Source organism: Periplaneta americana, chromosome 8 (assembly GCF_040183065.1).
Source record: "Periplaneta americana isolate PAMFEO1 chromosome 8, P.americana_PAMFEO1_priV1, whole genome shotgun sequence".
NCBI classification, from domain to species: Eukaryota; Metazoa; Arthropoda; class Insecta; order Blattodea; family Blattidae; genus Periplaneta; species Periplaneta americana.
In genome coordinates this window covers 8,821,250-8,839,402 of record NC_091124.1, presented here as the reverse complement: position 1 = coordinate 8,839,402, position 18,153 = coordinate 8,821,250, and the positions used below count along the sequence as shown (strand labels likewise).

The window sequence follows — 18,153 nt, the reverse complement described above, 5'->3', positions numbered from 1 at the left end:
ACGTTCGTAATACTGCATCGCGATAGTTCACATTAGGCCTACGCGCGGCTCCACTCGCCTTGGTCGAGTAATAAACAGATATATAACACGATTATTTGTTGTTCTGTGTTTAACAGCATATTCGCTGGACATAATTTCAACACCAGGCACGGCCATCTTGATCTAGAATTCTATATTAAGATGATCGTAGGATACATGTTTGCGGCATAACTGGAAATGCGTGGCTACGTGGAAATGTCTGGAAACTTATCTATGCTGGAAACGACATAGCTCACTGGTGGCAACACTGAACGGAACTTGTGGGTAGTGTTGCCAATCCTACAGTTTTCTCGCCAAATATGGCGTTTTCCAGTGTTAGTTTAGTGTGTAAAATGTATGACATTTGTATTGCTGTTATAGGCATTTAGCCGGTATTGTTAGCAATCACAACGGCAAAATAATACCATTTCACGTTGAAATTTAGCGGTTTCAGTATTGTTTTACAGCGGATTTTTAAGAATCGAGTTGGCAACACTGCTTGTGAGCCCGGGGGATATTCGAAATACTTGAATGATAAATGTGAATGGGAACAGTCGAAATACTCGGAACGAATGGAAAAATGTGTTTATGAGAAGTGTACGTAAATAAATAGAGAATACCGAAATTTAAGCTATAGTTGAAGAATGTGTAAGAATTTGTGTTCCGTAAAGTTACGTGTTAGACATTTTTGTTAACTACTAAGAGTTGTAATCAGGGGTTAGGTACTGTACTACTATTTCATGATATACAGTATTAGCTTATATAGACAAATTTGTTAACCTGCAACGAGAATAAATTTAGCAGTAAACTCATTATAAAACTGTCTTTTAGCATAGGACGACAAATTGGAAAATAGAGTTCATATTGTGATTATAACTGTTAGGCCTACTAGGTGTTAAGATCTCAAAAAAACAACTTAAAACTGTTCTAACCTTGTATATAGAAGTCAACACTCAGGAAGCAAAGCCCATTCATTTAATTAATATGTTCAATTGTAGTGGAAAATCATACATTAATTAGATAAGCAATGTAAGTTTGAGGAAGTAAATGTCACTATTATCGAAATATGTACCTGTGAACTTAGTTGTTTCTTTTTTTATTATTTCTTCGGGAAAATTTCAGTATACGGATTCCTCACTGACAATTATATTTTAAAATACTTAAAAGAGCAGATTGTCTGCGTTTGTCAAATGCGCATCATTATGCTTACGAAAAGGCACTTTTCAGTGCCAATAATTTATTTTGTGTGCACAAGGTTGGAATTTTGAAGTAAGAGGAAAAGGAAGGAATCCGTGTTCTGAAATTTATCCATTTCTACTTTTCTCTTGGTATGCCTACCAAAAACATATAATATGCAAGGCGAACCAAAAATCTGAACAAACCAAACCTAATCTGTCACTGATCCTCGATGTCTGCCATAGTCTACTGGCCAACGTTCAGTAAATAATTACCGATATTTGTCACGTAACTCATCGTACACCAAGAATTTGACCAAACGCAGATTAAATAATGTGTTCTAATTGTCTGTGGTTTGACGAAATTGCTAGAACGGATATACAGTGCGTCTTAGTGAAATTTGTGCATAGAATACCTTATATATATAATTATTAAAAACTGAAGAAAAAGCTGTATATGTCAGGGAGTGTGTAGTTAGGGTACCGGTAATTTATAGATGTGGTGAACTTCACAGATTTTACTGTATAAGTCCACATCTGTGGAGTAATGGTCAGCATGTCTGGCCGCAAAACCAAGTGGCCCGGGTTCGAATCCCTGTCGGCGTAAGTTACCTGGATGAGGGTTTCTCCGGAGTTTTCCATCAACCCAATACGAGCAAATGCTGGATAACTATCGATGCTGGACCCTGGACTCATTTCACCGGCATTAGCACCGTCATTTCATTCAGATGCTAAATAAGCTGAGATATTGATACGGCGTCGTAAAATAACCCAATAAAAAATTTACTGTCTAATGGAATAAATATAATCAGAGCAAATAAAATTAGTAGGCCTACTTAACAAAATAGAATAAAATAAAAATCATACAGTAAATCACTTTAGGCCTATATCTTACCTTTGTAAAGAATAAATGTATCTATAAACTTGCTTAATTGAAGTACATTTAAATAGGCTACCTACACTAGTAAGTTACAGATCTACCATCTGAGAATAGATTAAGTTCTCAGGGTTAGTTTTTATTGAGATAATCTCATGTCTTCTCGTCATCATCTTGACTATTCCTACGTCATGAAAAATTCTTGGACAATGCAATTAGCCTACTAAAGAAACAAAAGATGATTAATCATAATCTAAAAATCATACTAAATTATAATTGATGAAGAAAGCACAATCAACATATTGGAGACACTATGCCACCAGTTCTGTAACTGGAAGCACTTAAGAAAAACCCTTGAATTTTTCCTTTATATATGTACTTGTAACTTTGGAGTTCTGTCATTTGTCCTCAACCACCAGCCAAGAGGCCCAGAATATTTCTGGTCCACTCCTGTTCTATTTCCCTAGTATGTGCTACCTAGAAAGATACCCAATGGGGCATCAGCAACTTCATACAGATATGCGAATTAATGTTTTTTTTTCTAACTTTTTCTTGCAGCACACTTGGACCGAAAGCAAGTATTTGAAACTAGATACAGGCAGCTAAGCAATGGGCCTTTGCTTGCGAGTTTTGAAGGAACATGATACTGACGTGCAAGAGTTGCGTCCTTCCCCTCATCATCAACAAAATGAAGCAGCCAATGAAGAATATATCCTTGGTGTAAGCAATTTTTTAGGAAAGAGTCAATATTTTTTTTGATGATATTTTTAACGTTGTAATTTGGAATATAGTAAATGCAGGAATTGATAAAAATTATAAACATGCTGTATTACACACACGTTATTTAACGGGTGTCTTACGTACGAGGAGAAAAATTGCAGTGCTATGTAGTTAGCGCATGACTCATGCATACAACAAGCTCTCATTCCCACTAGCAAACTGAGCTGTGCTCGCTCAGCAGCACCATTGACTGTTGTGATAACATTTATTTGGTTGAACCAAGTGTGATCATATTTTTGCTAAACTTTAAAATTAGATATCAAAGACACTCGTAGAAAATTTTCAACCCTGATATATGTAGTAGATCTGAATAGTATTTTTAGAGTAATGAGTGACCAATATTAGTGAATAAGATTAGGTAATATCAAGACGTCAGAGTAATGAATGTTGTTGTTGTTGTTGTTTTCTAATGCCAGGCATTTGACAATAAAGTCATTTGACCTCTTGCACTCCAATATTTTTCAAAGATATTATCGTGGTCAGCCACTGAAGCACAGATTTTGAGGTGTTCCGAATCCATTTCTTGGTTTGAGTTGCACAATGGGCAGTTAGGGGACTGATATATTCCAATTCTATGCAGGTGTTTGGCCAAACAATCATGGCCTGTTGCCAATCTAAATGCAGCTACAGACGATTTTCATGGTAAATCGGGAATTAACTGTGGATTATGATGCAGAGAATTCCATTTTTTCCCTTGAGATGGTGTTATCGAATTTTGTTTGTTGAAGTCTAACAGGTCTGTAAGTAGCAGTGCTGCCCTTCTTTGCTAGTGCATCTGCATTCTCGTTTCCCAGGATTCCACACTGGGATGGTATCCATTAGAATACAATTCTTTTATTGAGTGATATTAATTGAGAGAGCATTTTAGTTATTTCTGCTGTTTGAGATGAAGGTGTGTGTTTAGAGACTATTGATAGAATAGAGTAATGAATGTATAAAAGAGGAACTATTCGATTTTGGAAATAAGTTATTGTAGCAAATAGCAAACTGAATAACGAATTGGCTATAGAAGTGAACTGGTATAAACACTAAGATAGATAAATAGATTTATTGATATTAGTTCACAAAAGTACAAAACTTAATAATTTAACAAAAAGATCTATATACAAAAGTAGTTATACATAATAAATATACAATTTCCTAAACTAATTAATTTATCGCAAATCTCGATAATTTATTGGTTCAAACTTAGTGCATGTGCATGTTTAAACCAATCGTAATAACCATTAAGACTTTAAACTTATTTATCTGCTCCTTTTAACAATTTAATTGTAATTTTTAGGTCTTATTTTACATAATAACTTATTATTTCAAATAGGTGAGCAGATGTCGACATACTGTAAGTCATGAGCCTGAAATAGCTGAATCAGTACATTCCATATGTAGGTTAATCTTTACTCTTGCAATATTTTCTTGTCAGCAGAAACGTTTGCGTAACTTCAATGAAGACTACCGCATACCTGTTTGAATACAAACTTGATAAATTGCTTACATAATCAACCTCAATTTAGATTCATCGTTGTATCGCATGCACTCATTTTCGATTCATTGCTATTATGATGACTACTAAATTTATTATAAATGCAATTTATAAAGTCAAATTATCTTCTGAACCTTTACTAATTAATATAGCTATCGGAATAGGTATAAACACTAAGATATAGGCTATGTGAACTAGTGAATAAATAATGAATAGCAAAAACAAGGTAGACGATGGACCGAGCAGCAAGAGGGGAGATAGCTAGTGGGAATAGAGTAGTTTATTAAAGTATACTGCAAAGAAGTGTTATCTGTAATGATTGTTTAATGGTGACCTATATACGTAAACTGTGAGGTCCACCATTGCATGTAAGAAATGCTGTGACGAAATATATATCACATGTAATAGGTCTGTGATTTACAAATTAGTGGAAAAATTTCGTGCAGCAAGATTACTGCCAAATAGAAAGAAAACTAAACATAGACATGTTCTCACTGAAGACAGATTAGACGAAATATATGCCCGTTTAGAAGCCAGTTCAAGAATGTCTTCGTAAATTAGCACAACAAACCAACATCATAGAACAAGAACTTCGCTGTTTTGCTGCCAACATTTTTAAATGATGTGAGGGATGCATCTTAACAGAGGGACAGCATTTCGAAATTCTACGTTAAATTAAAGTTACTGAGTGTAGATTTTTGAGTCCACAAAAATAGCATTGCTTAATTGCAAACTGCACAATGCTTTCTCCCACAAAGGCCTAGATGAAGTCGGCAGAAAATCTCCTCCTAATTCAGACATTCGTTATAAGCATGGGGTTGCAATGATACATGAAAATGTATTGTATTATTGTGTTTGATAATTTCCAGAAAGCTGGAATTTTTGTTCATAATGTTAAATTAATTGCTGATACCGACGAGCTATTTTCACTGGATTTAAGGACTCACAAGAATTAAAAAATCTTGCTTATAGGAAATTAATATTCAGAAGAAAAAATCATATTTTCAGTACAAAATTTGATTTTTTTAATGAAACAACAGTCACAAGTGTTACAAAAATTCAACAAAGCAAAATTACAATAATAAAAACCTTCATGTTATTACCATCATAACACTACATTGTCATCATCACCACCATATCTTCTTCAGTGGCCAGTTTTTCCAAAATCCCTTTCTACTGTGCTCATCCGTACATTTCTCCTTCCCATTTTTCTCCTGCTACTGGCTGTCATTCCCAATTCTTCCATATCACTGTCACCATCACCATTATTATTGTCATATTTACAACTCGGATTTATATGCATTAAAAGTTAATATTGTTAGTCAGTGTAGTTTATAAACATGAAAGCCATGCCTTTTAAATATGCCATTCTTGTTGTTCAGTATTTCTCTTTGGTACTGTTAAGTTTGCATTATCTAGTCTTTGTGACTAAGTTCTTTATTATTACATTTCGGAATCTTGTAACCCAGACTCGAACTTCCTCTTAACTGACACCACATCCACTCAACTATACTCGGTGTCATTCTTAACTTTTAGTGCATATAAATCCGGATTCTGTTATCTGTGCATTTTGAACTGGTGGCTCAAGGTCAAACAATGGACTGCATTTGCCACTTGTGCTTACCCCAATCCTGGACCATTCTCCTCAACTAAAGTCAGCTGGGAGAGCTGGAATTACCAGTGCTTCAGTTCAGTGACTCATGCGTGGTTTATACTTTTGTATGTTTGTTCATAATCTTGATCCATCAGTTCGAAATGCACAGATAATAGTCATATTACATCATCAATATAGACTAACCTATGATTAGGAACATTTCATTGTTTTGTACTTTCTGCAGGAATTTTTGTTGATACTAATGACTAAATGAATTAATAAAATTATTTCTTATTACAATGTGCAATATGCACTGTGTCCCATAACCTTTGAAACACTCCTATGACTAGTATATTTTAATGTATGTAAAAATAGTTACATATTTATGTTAAAGGGTTGACCAAAATCTACCGTTTGGAGTAGTTGGCAATTATACAGTGTGTTACAGAAATTTATAGTAACACGAATTATGTTTTTTAAGTGGAACATGCTATATTTAATTCCATAAATTTGTTGTACTCTTATCCTAATTCAAATGATACAAGTATGGAGTACCATAGCTTTTTACTTGGGTCATTAACAAAACAAAAACAATTTAAAGATTGTGTCTACATTTTTAGCTATTTCATGGAAAAATAATTATCTTTTAAAGGGTAAATTTTCAATGCAAATATTAGCTAGGCCATGATGTTTCTATGACAACAAATTAACAATTTTTTTTTAATTGCATTATTTTACGCTAGCATCTGAATGAGATGAAAGCAGGGGAGTGAAACTGAGATAGGAGTTTCCAGTAGCAAGACTATGTAGGCCGTTGTTTTGTTGCCCAACCACCAGAAGCGCTAAATGTTTCAATGGAATTTTCTGATTGTATGCTAGTGGGAAAGACTGTCGTGTATGAGATATATTTCGAAGGCAACAGAAAGCCACACAGAACAACAAGCGAATCATATATCCAAAAGTTCTCATTTTGAAACAGTACAAACTCTATTCATTCTGAGAAGTCATAGGCTACTGGTGTCGTTGCATAGATGTTTCGTCTACAGCTACAGCAGACATCTCCAGTGGCAAAGCACACACAGGCCTCTCAGCCTGGGGTTTTTCCTCAATTCATTAAGAGCAAATGCTGGGTAACTTTCGGCACAGGACTCTGGACTCATTTTGCCGGCACCATCACCTTCACCCATAGAACAACAAAATCATATCTACGGGAAAAGTCAGAACCAAAGATATGAAAAAAATTGACAGTCTTTGAAAGAGTTCTACTAGTTCTCAATAGGTGGCACCATTATTGAGGCATTTAAAAAAGTGCCAGGGAAAATGATTATGTAGATTTCATTCATTTCGTTTAGTGTTCGGCCCAAGGGCAGGTCTTTCACTGCAAACCCAGCTTTTGCCAATCTTTCCTATTTTCTGCCTTCCTCTTTGTTTCCTCATAACCATATATCTTAATGTCGTCTATCATCTGATATCTTCTTCTGCCCCGAACTCTTAGATTAAGCATAAATTATTCTCATAATTGACAATATCAGCGATTTTCAGCTGAAGCCAGTGTTATTTTACAAGCAGTACAGTAGTATGAAAAATTGAATTCTATAATGCGGGTATATTTATGCACGATTGGCAACACTGACTATTATTTTCGCATCTATTTATATAAGTAATAACTAAAGAAGCCACACTTATACCACAGTCTAGTATATACAGTCACGAAGCTTGAGTTGTGAGGGTGCTAGGAACAATAGACTATGCTGGTACCATTTCGCATTGTCTGTAATGAGGCGATATTAGCATCCTAGTGGTTAGCAACTATCTATGGATGCATATTTACTACGTATTGAGCTTCGTGACTATATACTAGACTGTGCTTATACCAAGAAATTATCGATCACTATCGATTAGTAGGGTCAAATATCTTTGAATGTCAGTGTACACACGATCTTTAAATTGTTTTTGCTTCATTAATGAACTGATTACAAAGCTTTGGTATTTCATGGTTATATTATTTGAATCAGGATGAAGAGAGTGAAACACATTTATGGAATGAAATATGGGCTGTTTCATTTTTTTTTTTTTAAAGTAACTCTTTGTTTTACGAATTTCTGTAACTGTATAATTGTCAACTATTCCAAACGTAGGTTTTGGCCAACCCTATAAAATAAATACAAAAGTATTTTTTTTATATGGGAATGTTCCTAAAGTTATGAGACATTCAGTTGTATTTAAAAATTTGTGTGATATATTTTTCTTCCTTACAGGAAAGTCCAATCAGAGGACCACCAGCACCGAAACAACGGAACTTTCAGCCTTCCAGCCTTCAAAGCCTTGCTTTTGAAGCACTAAGACGTTATGTTTGTAATTTTAGTCTTTGCCTTATACAGTCAGTGGGAAATAATTTCTGTAAGCTAGATAATGCAATTCACACCTGTTCACATCTGCAGATTATGCTTCACACTATGGTGCCGTACAATTTTGCTAACGAAGTTACACAGAACTTGCTCATCTCTGTTGACAATATTTACAAATACATTCGTGTCTGGGCTAAAGAGGCGTGGTGCAAGAGAATACTTGAAGAGCTAGTTAAAGCCATCATTCATCCAATGCTAACTAAATTGGATTTGCATTGTACTCTACATTTTCTTGCCGGCATTCTCTTCACCAGACTTAACACCATGAAAAACCTGAAAGTGTTGAAGCTGAGACAGTTAATAGATCGTTCATACGAACCTTTCATTATTGATGGACTCCACATTATGGTAGACTTAGAAACATTTGTGTTACATTATCTTTGTTCTGATAACATCATAAAAGCAATAAGCACATGTAAACACTTAAAAATTCTAGATGTTGCATTTTCACACTATGTGTCAGATGCTTGCATTGAAGCCATTTTAGAATTAGAATCTTTAGAAGAACTGAAAGTGAATGATACTTCAGTTTCTGAACAAGGTTATGTCAAATTACTGACTGGATTAAATCACAACAAGAAACATTCCAAAAGAAATAATGTCTTGCATAAATTTGGGTGCAGCCATATTGGAGCTTCTCATTTGAATCTTTTATTCAGTAACTTCCCAAATCTTGTAGAATTAAGTGTTCATAAATATCATTACGATAATTCTTGTGTAATAGGACTAAAGAATTTGCAGATTGCCAGGTTCTCTGATTGCAAATTCTCTGATATACGAGAACTACTCTGTACAGGCGTCCATTTACAGACACTGGAACTGGACAAGATTAAAGACTTGAATGTTAAAGTGATAGGTGAACACTGCAGGTCCTTACAGGACCTTACAATTAGGGGATATGTCCGCCACATTCCTCAGTATGGAGATGATAAGGTTCCCTTACAAGGGTTCCAGTCTTTACAGAGCATTACCCTTAATTTATACAGAGATTATTCGTTCATTGAATACATGTTATCAGTGTGTACCAATTTGAAAGTAATCGATATATTTATAACGGATGGAAGTGAACAGGAAAGTGACACATTAATGGAATATGTGCTTTCAAGGAATCCGCTAAAATGCTTGGAAGAATTTTCTATTAAGACACACATGTCTGGCCTGCTGACTTTACATACAGCAAAGCTGCTTATAAATGCGTGTCCACATATTACTGTGCTGAAAGGTATTAACACTTGGAGCAGTATTGGCATCTTGGACGACTTTGTTGAAGAAGTGACAGAAAATTATCCCCACATTCATCTTGGAGTTTAAATTCCCTGATAGTTTTGTTGCTTCGTTGTGAAGCACCTGCATACTAAATTGAAGCAGTATTCCTTGAAAATACAGTACTGAAACCTCTGCTTATGCCGTACATCTAAAAATATATGACAAAGTTTCAAAACAACTTACAGTATACCAGTATTGCAGTGTTGCGATTAAGAAGAATTAAAATATTCTGGTCACCTATGCTTCAGATATTATTGTTTTTGAAGTCGGGACATATGTCAACAATTTTGCTCGTGATAGCAGGAACAGATGACGATGATAAAGAAAATTAGTCTTTAACTTAATCTTGATAATTAACATATGTTCCACTTTTCGGTACTGCATACAGGTTCCATCAACAGGCTCATCACCCAAAATTTAGAAGAGTTGCATAGTCCAATGTGTCACGAGGTATTAGATCTTGACATACGATTGAAAATCTTTAATTCTTCTTCTCGACCAAATCACTGTGAAAGCCCAAAATCTCGTAAAATAATAATTACCATGACGATCCTTCGGGGGGAGGAGAGAATTTTGACCTGCTAAGGGGAATTTTTTCCCTCTCCCTTGGGCTACATATTAATGCAGTCTGACAAGATCCAATTTCTTAAAATTGTTGTTGAAAGGACTTGTGTAAGTTCTGTAATTATGACGACTATTGGGATTATTGGTAATTGTTTCAGTTTCCAAATTCGTTTATACCTTTTTTTTTTCGTCTTATTTGTACCGAGCAGTGGTAGAGCTGAGTTCAGATGCGTCTGTAAGATTTCATAGTGGATTCTGTTTCACTACTACAATATACACTTTATTATAAAGACTGTGGGGCATGTTTTTCGGAATTATTTAATTTCCCTTGTCATAATTTCTCTGTAAGTCACTGCCATCCATATCACCAGTGCAAGAAATAAGAGAAACTACAGACCTATATCATTTCTTAAGGATACCAGCACTAGGAGATCCCAAAGTGAAACATAATTTCGCTATTTGCGGAAGTTCTTTTATCATACACTTTTGGTACCTATCATTCTACACTCATTTTGTTGTAAGGGACAATGTACTTCGTAGATGGTGCATTTAATATATTTTATATACTATTTTAGTTCGACAGGAGTAGGCTATGTGCCGGCACCAGGTTTCCCCCTCTCCCTTCCTCAGCTTCATTATCATCCTCACCCATTCCCTACACTACACTTACACGAACACTTACACATACATTCACCCTACATGACATAACTCTCCACATACATATCATGCATAGCATGGCCTGCTGAAGTGGTGTGCAACTCGAAAAATGGGTCACAGTCCTGCCATCTATCCGCAATTTGCGGAACCTGAAACACGTAAGTGAAGTGGATAGGCATTGGATATATACACACACACACACACACACACACACATTATGTTCAGTTTTTGGTGCAATAATACTCATTCATCCAAATTGTCACTAGTCATTTGCATGTCCACTCGCGTGTGCACACACACATACACACACACATCAGTCAATCAAAATTCCCATTATTCTTGTGTGGAACATAGGGCTTTCAGAAAGCTCCTGCAACTGACTCTATTTTTGGCGAGTTTCTTAATCTCTTCCCATGTTTTGCCTCTGCTTTTGGCTTCTGCTACTATTGTACGTTACTTTTTCACATACACTTACATATATACACACATACTCATTCACACACACTGCCTAGAAAACAAACATTGAAAACACAAGGGTAACACTTTATTTTGTCTTCTATATATGGCCTAAATAGATGTGAGGAGTCCATGAATAGCAGAAAATAGATTAGTATATATTTAATTTAATTTCGCGCGAATAGGCGAACATGGGAAACACTCGTGGGGGGCCCCTAGATCTGATCTAGTGCCTGAATCATATTGTAATAAGATACTCATTTACCTCACTTCTTTTTCCATCTCTCTTACCCAATGCTTTTCATATGACTAGTAGAGTTAATCTTCCATTTTCAAGATTTTTCTTAACATAATATTAAATATATACACTAGAATTGTTATGTCACCGAGTTTCTACCAAAATAACATAGGATGTTGCATTGACAAGAGAATAACATCCGGGTGCGGTTCATTGAGTTCACTCATTGATGAGCTTAGCTGTAAAAAAATCAAAATGGACGTGAAACAGCATCTGCCAACAGTTTTCCGAGATAGTATCAAAATTTTCGGGATTGGTGCTGCCACGTGGTCTAGTGGTCTCCATCACCTTCAAAGTAATTCCCTTCCGCATATACTTTGTACATAACTGTGTCAGCAATTCTATAATTTTTTAATGTGTTCTGGAAGTTGTTTTCTTTGAGAGTGTCCAGTACGGCCTGCATTTCTGCTTGAATAATTTCTATCGTGTCAAATCTACGGCTTTCAACTTGATCTTCATTTGGGGAACAGAGAAAAATCAGAGGGGGCCAAGTCAGGCGAGTAGAGTAAATGAGAAACAATTGCATCATCAGGGGCAGCTTGCAGAAGCTTGTTGCAGATGTCATTACGATGCTCCTGCTGATCAGCTGTCAGGATTCCCGGCACACATTTGGTAGCGACACAATGCATGTCCAATTCATCAGTCAGAATCCATTGACATGTCTCATACCCAATTGCCTCTTCAAGAATGGTTTGCCGTTGATCCTCACAAGTGAGTTGGCAAACTTTAGCAATGTCGAGCATTTTGCAGCTGATGGTCTCCCTGTTCGTCGTCAACAGATGTCCAACTGGCCTTGAACCGAGCATGCTACTTCAAATACCCGTGCATAGCTCATGCTTTCATTCCCAAACACTTGTGTAATCATTGCAAATATCTACAACTCACTTTTCTCTAGATTTGCACAAATTTTGTTACACACACAATGTTCCTTTCTCAGATCCATTGCAAAATCTTCACACAGGTACAAAACTTCAAACAAGGAATGTAAATCGTTAATGCATCCACTCACTTGCCTGACATTTTGTACACTGATTCCGGGATATTTCCATCTCCTGTAGAATCATGCTGCTAACATTGCTGATCAAATGGCAGCTTTATTCCAAAAAATTTGGATACCTTCTCGTAAATATGAGTTGGACTAGACAGATTGATAAGAGCGCCAAAAGGAAAAGTTCCTTTTAAAAGAAGTTACCAGTACATTGGAAGATAAGTGCATTACTCGTGTTTTTAATGATTCGGCTGCAGCACCAATGTTTCGTTATAGAAGAACAAATAATCAGAATAGATTTTATATTACTCTTACATTATACAGCTTGTAATGAATATTAAGTTTAGAAAAATGTATATTTTTCACCAGAAACCAATAATAATTTTATTCAGTAATTTAGTAGGGCACAACATTTTTAATTCAAAATTTCTAAATCTGAATCGTAAGTAACAAATAGCTACTATCTTGATAATAAAAATAAGCTGCTAATTAATAACTGAATATGATTGCTTTATATTTACAAGAATATAGTTATATGGTATGGAGTTGTCTCAAAATGTTGCAAATTTTTTCTTGAGATGCATACATATGTCACACCTCATCCTATACCTATTAACATTCTAAAATCCTGGCAGACCTATCTTTATATCTTGTACTACAGACCGATTATTTAGTCCTGACAGCTCAGCGACGCGAAAGAGGGGAAGTAATGGGAGTAGGGGAGAGTTCCGGAGTAGAGATAAGGGCGAGTGGTCGGTAAAGGAATGCAGTACAGCTTAACTGTACTGGAAACACAATGCTACACCGTATGCGTGACATCCGATCGCTCTGACTGCAGGCAACAAACTAATCTGAACATCCCTTGGCATAACTTAATGGACTCGCCTGACCCAGGCCCAGATTGCTGGCGACCTGCAGGACTAAATAATCGTACTGTACTTTATTTATAAAACTACGTTTTATCGTTATGTAATTATCTATGTGTATGTCGTCCATTATTTGAATACTGCTGACTGCTGTGGTGTTAATGTTATATTTACTTTCACTATACAGATATTGAGAGAGTAGAGACATTATTATTATTATTATTATTATTATTATTATTATTATTATTATTATCGGGAAGAATTAGCAGGTACAATACAGTTATACCAAAGTCTATTACACACAAGTCTAGACACCAAAAAAGTCGTCATTTTGAGACTCAATGTGAGTGTTCTCTAATCCATTTTCATTTAATTAACGTATATAGAAGATTTGTATACCAAAAACTGAAATGAAAAAATATATAAACTTTTAAAAACGATTTTATTAATCTCAGATATTATTATTTTTGTTATATGCTTGCAGAATTGTGATAAATGGTTATAATGAATGCTTATACACACTACAAAGTTATGCTATGATAATAGTTGATACCCAAAAACAGCAATTTTACCTATGGATGTCAGCACAGGTAAGCCTATACTTCATAGAACTGTGATAAAAGATTATTAATGTTTTTATGCTCGACAAAGCCGAAATGTAGTAATTATACACCTGGTAGCAGTCCTTTAATGCATGTCATTAAAGTACACCTATTCATTAAAGTTCAGGTTTTCGATTATTCTCGGATATGCAATCGAAAGACAAGGGAAACGTCATGAAGGCTGGAAATCCAATACTGTCGCAGAAGGTTATGTTCTGTTACTATAATAATTATCGTTAATTGTAAATAATATTCAAATAAATTCAATTTGTCATCTCGTTTTTCAATTCTAAATCAATTTCCAGGTTATACATTCTTTGCATTACATCAAGGTCAATGACATTATTGTTCCTCGGAAAAAATCAATACTTTCGCGTCTGCGCACATCTCACAAATCACGGTGAGCTATGAACAAGGTCACTTCCGATCTTCTGTCAGATACAAATAAAATGTATACTTCTGAATAATTTCAAGTTAGAAATATGGTGGAGCATAAAAAGTTGTATGAAACTTGCCTATAATGGTAATTAAGACACTCGTATGAAAATTATGAAATTCGCGCTCGTTTTATAAACAAACATACTTGCGTCTTAATTACTATCATTATAGGCTCGTTGCATAATGTACTATTTACACATTAGAAAATTATGCTGTGATAATTAATTGGTACAAAAATAAAATAATTTATCTTGTATACATCAGCAGAGGTTCTCATGAATAGAGTCTTACTTCATTCAATAAATGTTTTTGGATGTGTAATTTTTGTTAAAATCAGCTTAAAAATGTTCAATCTCCGTGATAGACACACACACACACAAGTGATTTTCTGCACTTAAATTTGTGCTTTGTACTTTTCGAAAGTTACCTCAGAATGCTGCACAGTATTGAATGTCACCTCTATAGGATGCATCAAGTTACTTTTGTTGATAGTTGTCAATTCATAAGGTAAAAAATAGGTTCTGATCTAGAAATACATGCAGTACAGACAATTGCCAGATAAGGGAACACACGAACAAGTCCAAGCTAAATAATACAGTTCATTATAGATGCCTGTTGCTAGTAGCCAGAATTGGAGTTTAGTCAATATATGCAGAGCTGTGTCTTCTGCAACTGGTACTGATGATTTTAATTTACTTCTTTTGTGGTTTATGGGTGGACAGTATAGAAAAATGTGTTCCAGATCTTCATCATGATTATTACATCACAGACAAGTAGAGGTATCAGAAAGGTGAAATCAGTGTAGGTACAATTGAGTGACAATGTGATCTATTCTAGCTCTTGTTAAAAATGTTTGAACATGTCTGGGCAAGTTTTTGTACATTTCCATGTCATTAGGTTTCTTTTGTACGGACTGTAAAATTTTTCCTTTGTCAGAAGAGAGCCAATTGTTGATCCATAAGGTTTATAAAATGAGACTTTATTGAAGCAAAGGCACTGGTTAGAGATATCACTTGAAGAGGTCTTGGTTGCAAATATGTTGCCTGTTTTGCAATGTTATCGACTTTTTTGTTTCCAGGTATATATATACCACAATGACTAAGTATCCATTGAAATGTTATTTCCTTTTGGAATTTTTTTAGTTTACTCAGTTCTTTCTGAATTGAAATAATTCTATGTGCGTATAGGTTTGGTGCATATTTGATTATATTAAATATAGTCCCCCTTTGAGTCGGTAAGTATGCAAATAGATTTTTCAGAAATTTGAGTAAAACACTGAAGAACAGCATCAGTAGCTAGCAATTCAGTGTCAAGACTGGAGGAGGATGAACATGGTATATAGTAACTTTCGTGACATTTTGGAATATAATACCCTGCTCCTGATGTCCCGTCATCAGGGTTTAGAGATCCATCTGTATAAATTTGATCATTATATGTGCTGCAGATTAATTCCATGGCATCTAACTTAAGAATGTATGGAGGATCATTTTTGGAATGATTTCCTGGAATTTGTATACTATGTTCTGGAATCACTCATTTCCATGGAGGAATTTCGTTCACAACTGGAGTTTTAGCAATGAGTGTGTCTGTGATATAGATTGGTATTTCTTATTTGTTTATTTTATAGAAATTACACAGGATATTGTCTGACAGTTTGAAGAACATCTGAGATCTGGATGAGGCTTGCAATTTCAAATTATTTTTAGATACTTTTTTAATACATAATGTAGTGTCTCATCGGTTGAATATTACATTCAATTTCTAAGGTAACAGTTGATGTGGTTTTTGGTACTTCTAGGCATAATCTTAGGCTGAGTTTTGAAGAACAGAAATTTTTTGTAGATGTGTTGCTGATGCTCCTCCCCATATTTCACATCCAGAGGTCAATTTTGATCGTATATAAACATTATAAAACTGACGCTTTATCGTGATATCTGATCCCCATTCCTTATTAGCTATGATCTTCAAGAGATTTAATTGTGGTAGACACTGTGAGGCAATATTGGTTAAATGTATTTTCCATAAAAGTTTTTCATCAAAATTTAATCCTAGGATCTTAGGAATTGGATTGTATTGAATTTCTTGATTATTCAAATAAATATGAGGTTTATAGTTTTTTAAGCTATATGTTCTTGTGAAGACAGTATATTCAGTTTTTGATTGAGATAAATTCCATTTGGATGCCCAATTACTGATAATATTTACAGCTGTTTGTATAACTCTTAGTGTTTTATTTGGATTATTGTTCGTAGCCCATATTGTAACATCATCTGCATCATCCGGTACCTTAAGTTTACTTAGTTAGGCCTAACACAGCCTACATAATTAAAATTATTAGTTTAACAAGTTTGAACGTGTTATATTTGATAATACACAAAGTTTAATTTGATCATCAGATGAATGCAGTTAATCAACTGTTCAATAATACCATAGGCCTTATGAATTTCTTCAGCAAATTTACATGATTGAATCTTCAATCTCCTTGATGAAGGCGAGAATAGGCCTATTGTTACTCCATGCTTTGGAAGTATTTACAACCTTACCCATTACATATTCTACCACCAAGGTTGCCAGATTCTCTCGCCAGGAATCCGGGACAGGTGATGATATAGTGTACCTTAACATGACTACAAATTAGAATTAATTCCATTTGAAATACAACTGATTCTCTTTGTTTTATGTATTTCAGCTAATTATATAGGGCCTGCCTAAACTTTTAATTTTCTTGAATTTTTGCTAGATTATGAAATGTCCTTTTAATTACTGATCAAGCTTGAAAATATGTCACATTACAGCCTGACCTATACAGAAAAAATGCATGATACAGTGTTTAAATCCTATGAATAATGAAGCAATTTCCAAACAGAGTAAAGACTAAATATAATGTATAATGACTAATACATACTATAGTATTATCTTTTTTATTTCACTACAACCCAATAGAAGATGCCAGTGGTGTTGATGACGACGTTAAACATAGGTTGGACAAATTCTCCGAAAAAATTAGTAGGCTCTAACAAATTTTACTTTTTTTTTTTTTTTTTTCCTTCACTGTTGGATACACTCTTTTAACACTTGTATAATCACTTATTAATGTTATAACTTCTTTACTGTGTTAATATTATAAAAATTACCTGGCTGACTAGTTTTGACGTGGTGTCTGTCGGTCTTTGCCCGAAGCCTAGTGAGGTTCCACACTGTTTTAAAAATAACTTTATACCTAAAAATGAGCAGAAAAGATTTTTTTTTTTTTTTTTTTTTTACATTCCGGGACAACAAATATAATTCGACACAGGACACGCCATTAAACTCCAGAACAATCCTGGGAGCTCCAGAACGTCTGGCAACCTAACAGTGTAGTTTGTCCAAGTGTTGACCTATGAACTGATAGTATCCACTCTGCAAATATTTAATTTGTTCAGGTCTCAAAAACAGTTATAGTAACCCACCTTTCTATTGGTTTTTTTTTTTCAGCTTTTTCATCTGAATTTAAAAAAAAAAAACAATTTTATTTATATCAGATTTAATCTGTATACAAAATTAAAAAAAAATAAGTGTGAATAAAACATAGCTTCATTCTTACAAGTTACCTCACACAACTACGAAAGGTAACTTGACAGCAACTGCAATTCTGCATCCATTTTGTTCATCTTTAGTCATGAAAATCGAAATAATCTAGTCTAGGG

At 34.7% G+C, this 18,153-nt stretch overlaps 1 protein-coding gene across 3 annotated transcripts; it reads left to right on the top strand.

The window, feature by feature from the left end:
• Positions 1 to 527: 527 nt before the first annotated feature.
• On the top strand, positions 528 to 10,178 carry LOC138704461 (uncharacterized). 3 transcript variants are annotated; one of them, XM_069832363.1, is made up of 3 exons: positions 528 to 615; positions 2,629 to 2,790; positions 8,183 to 10,178. In XM_069832363.1, exons 2-3 carry the CDS (start codon positions 2,680 to 2,682, stop codon positions 9,641 to 9,643), a joined length of 1,572 nt encoding a protein of 523 aa, XP_069688464.1. In that variant the 5' UTR covers positions 528 to 615; positions 2,629 to 2,679; the 3' UTR covers positions 9,644 to 10,178. The 3 variants fall into 3 exon arrangements, with proteins under 3 accessions (XP_069688464.1, XP_069688466.1, XP_069688465.1); XM_069832365.1 differs by having other exon boundaries at positions 573 to 666; XM_069832364.1 differs by having other exon boundaries at positions 603 to 740.
• Positions 10,179 to 18,153: the final 7,975 nt, after the last annotated feature.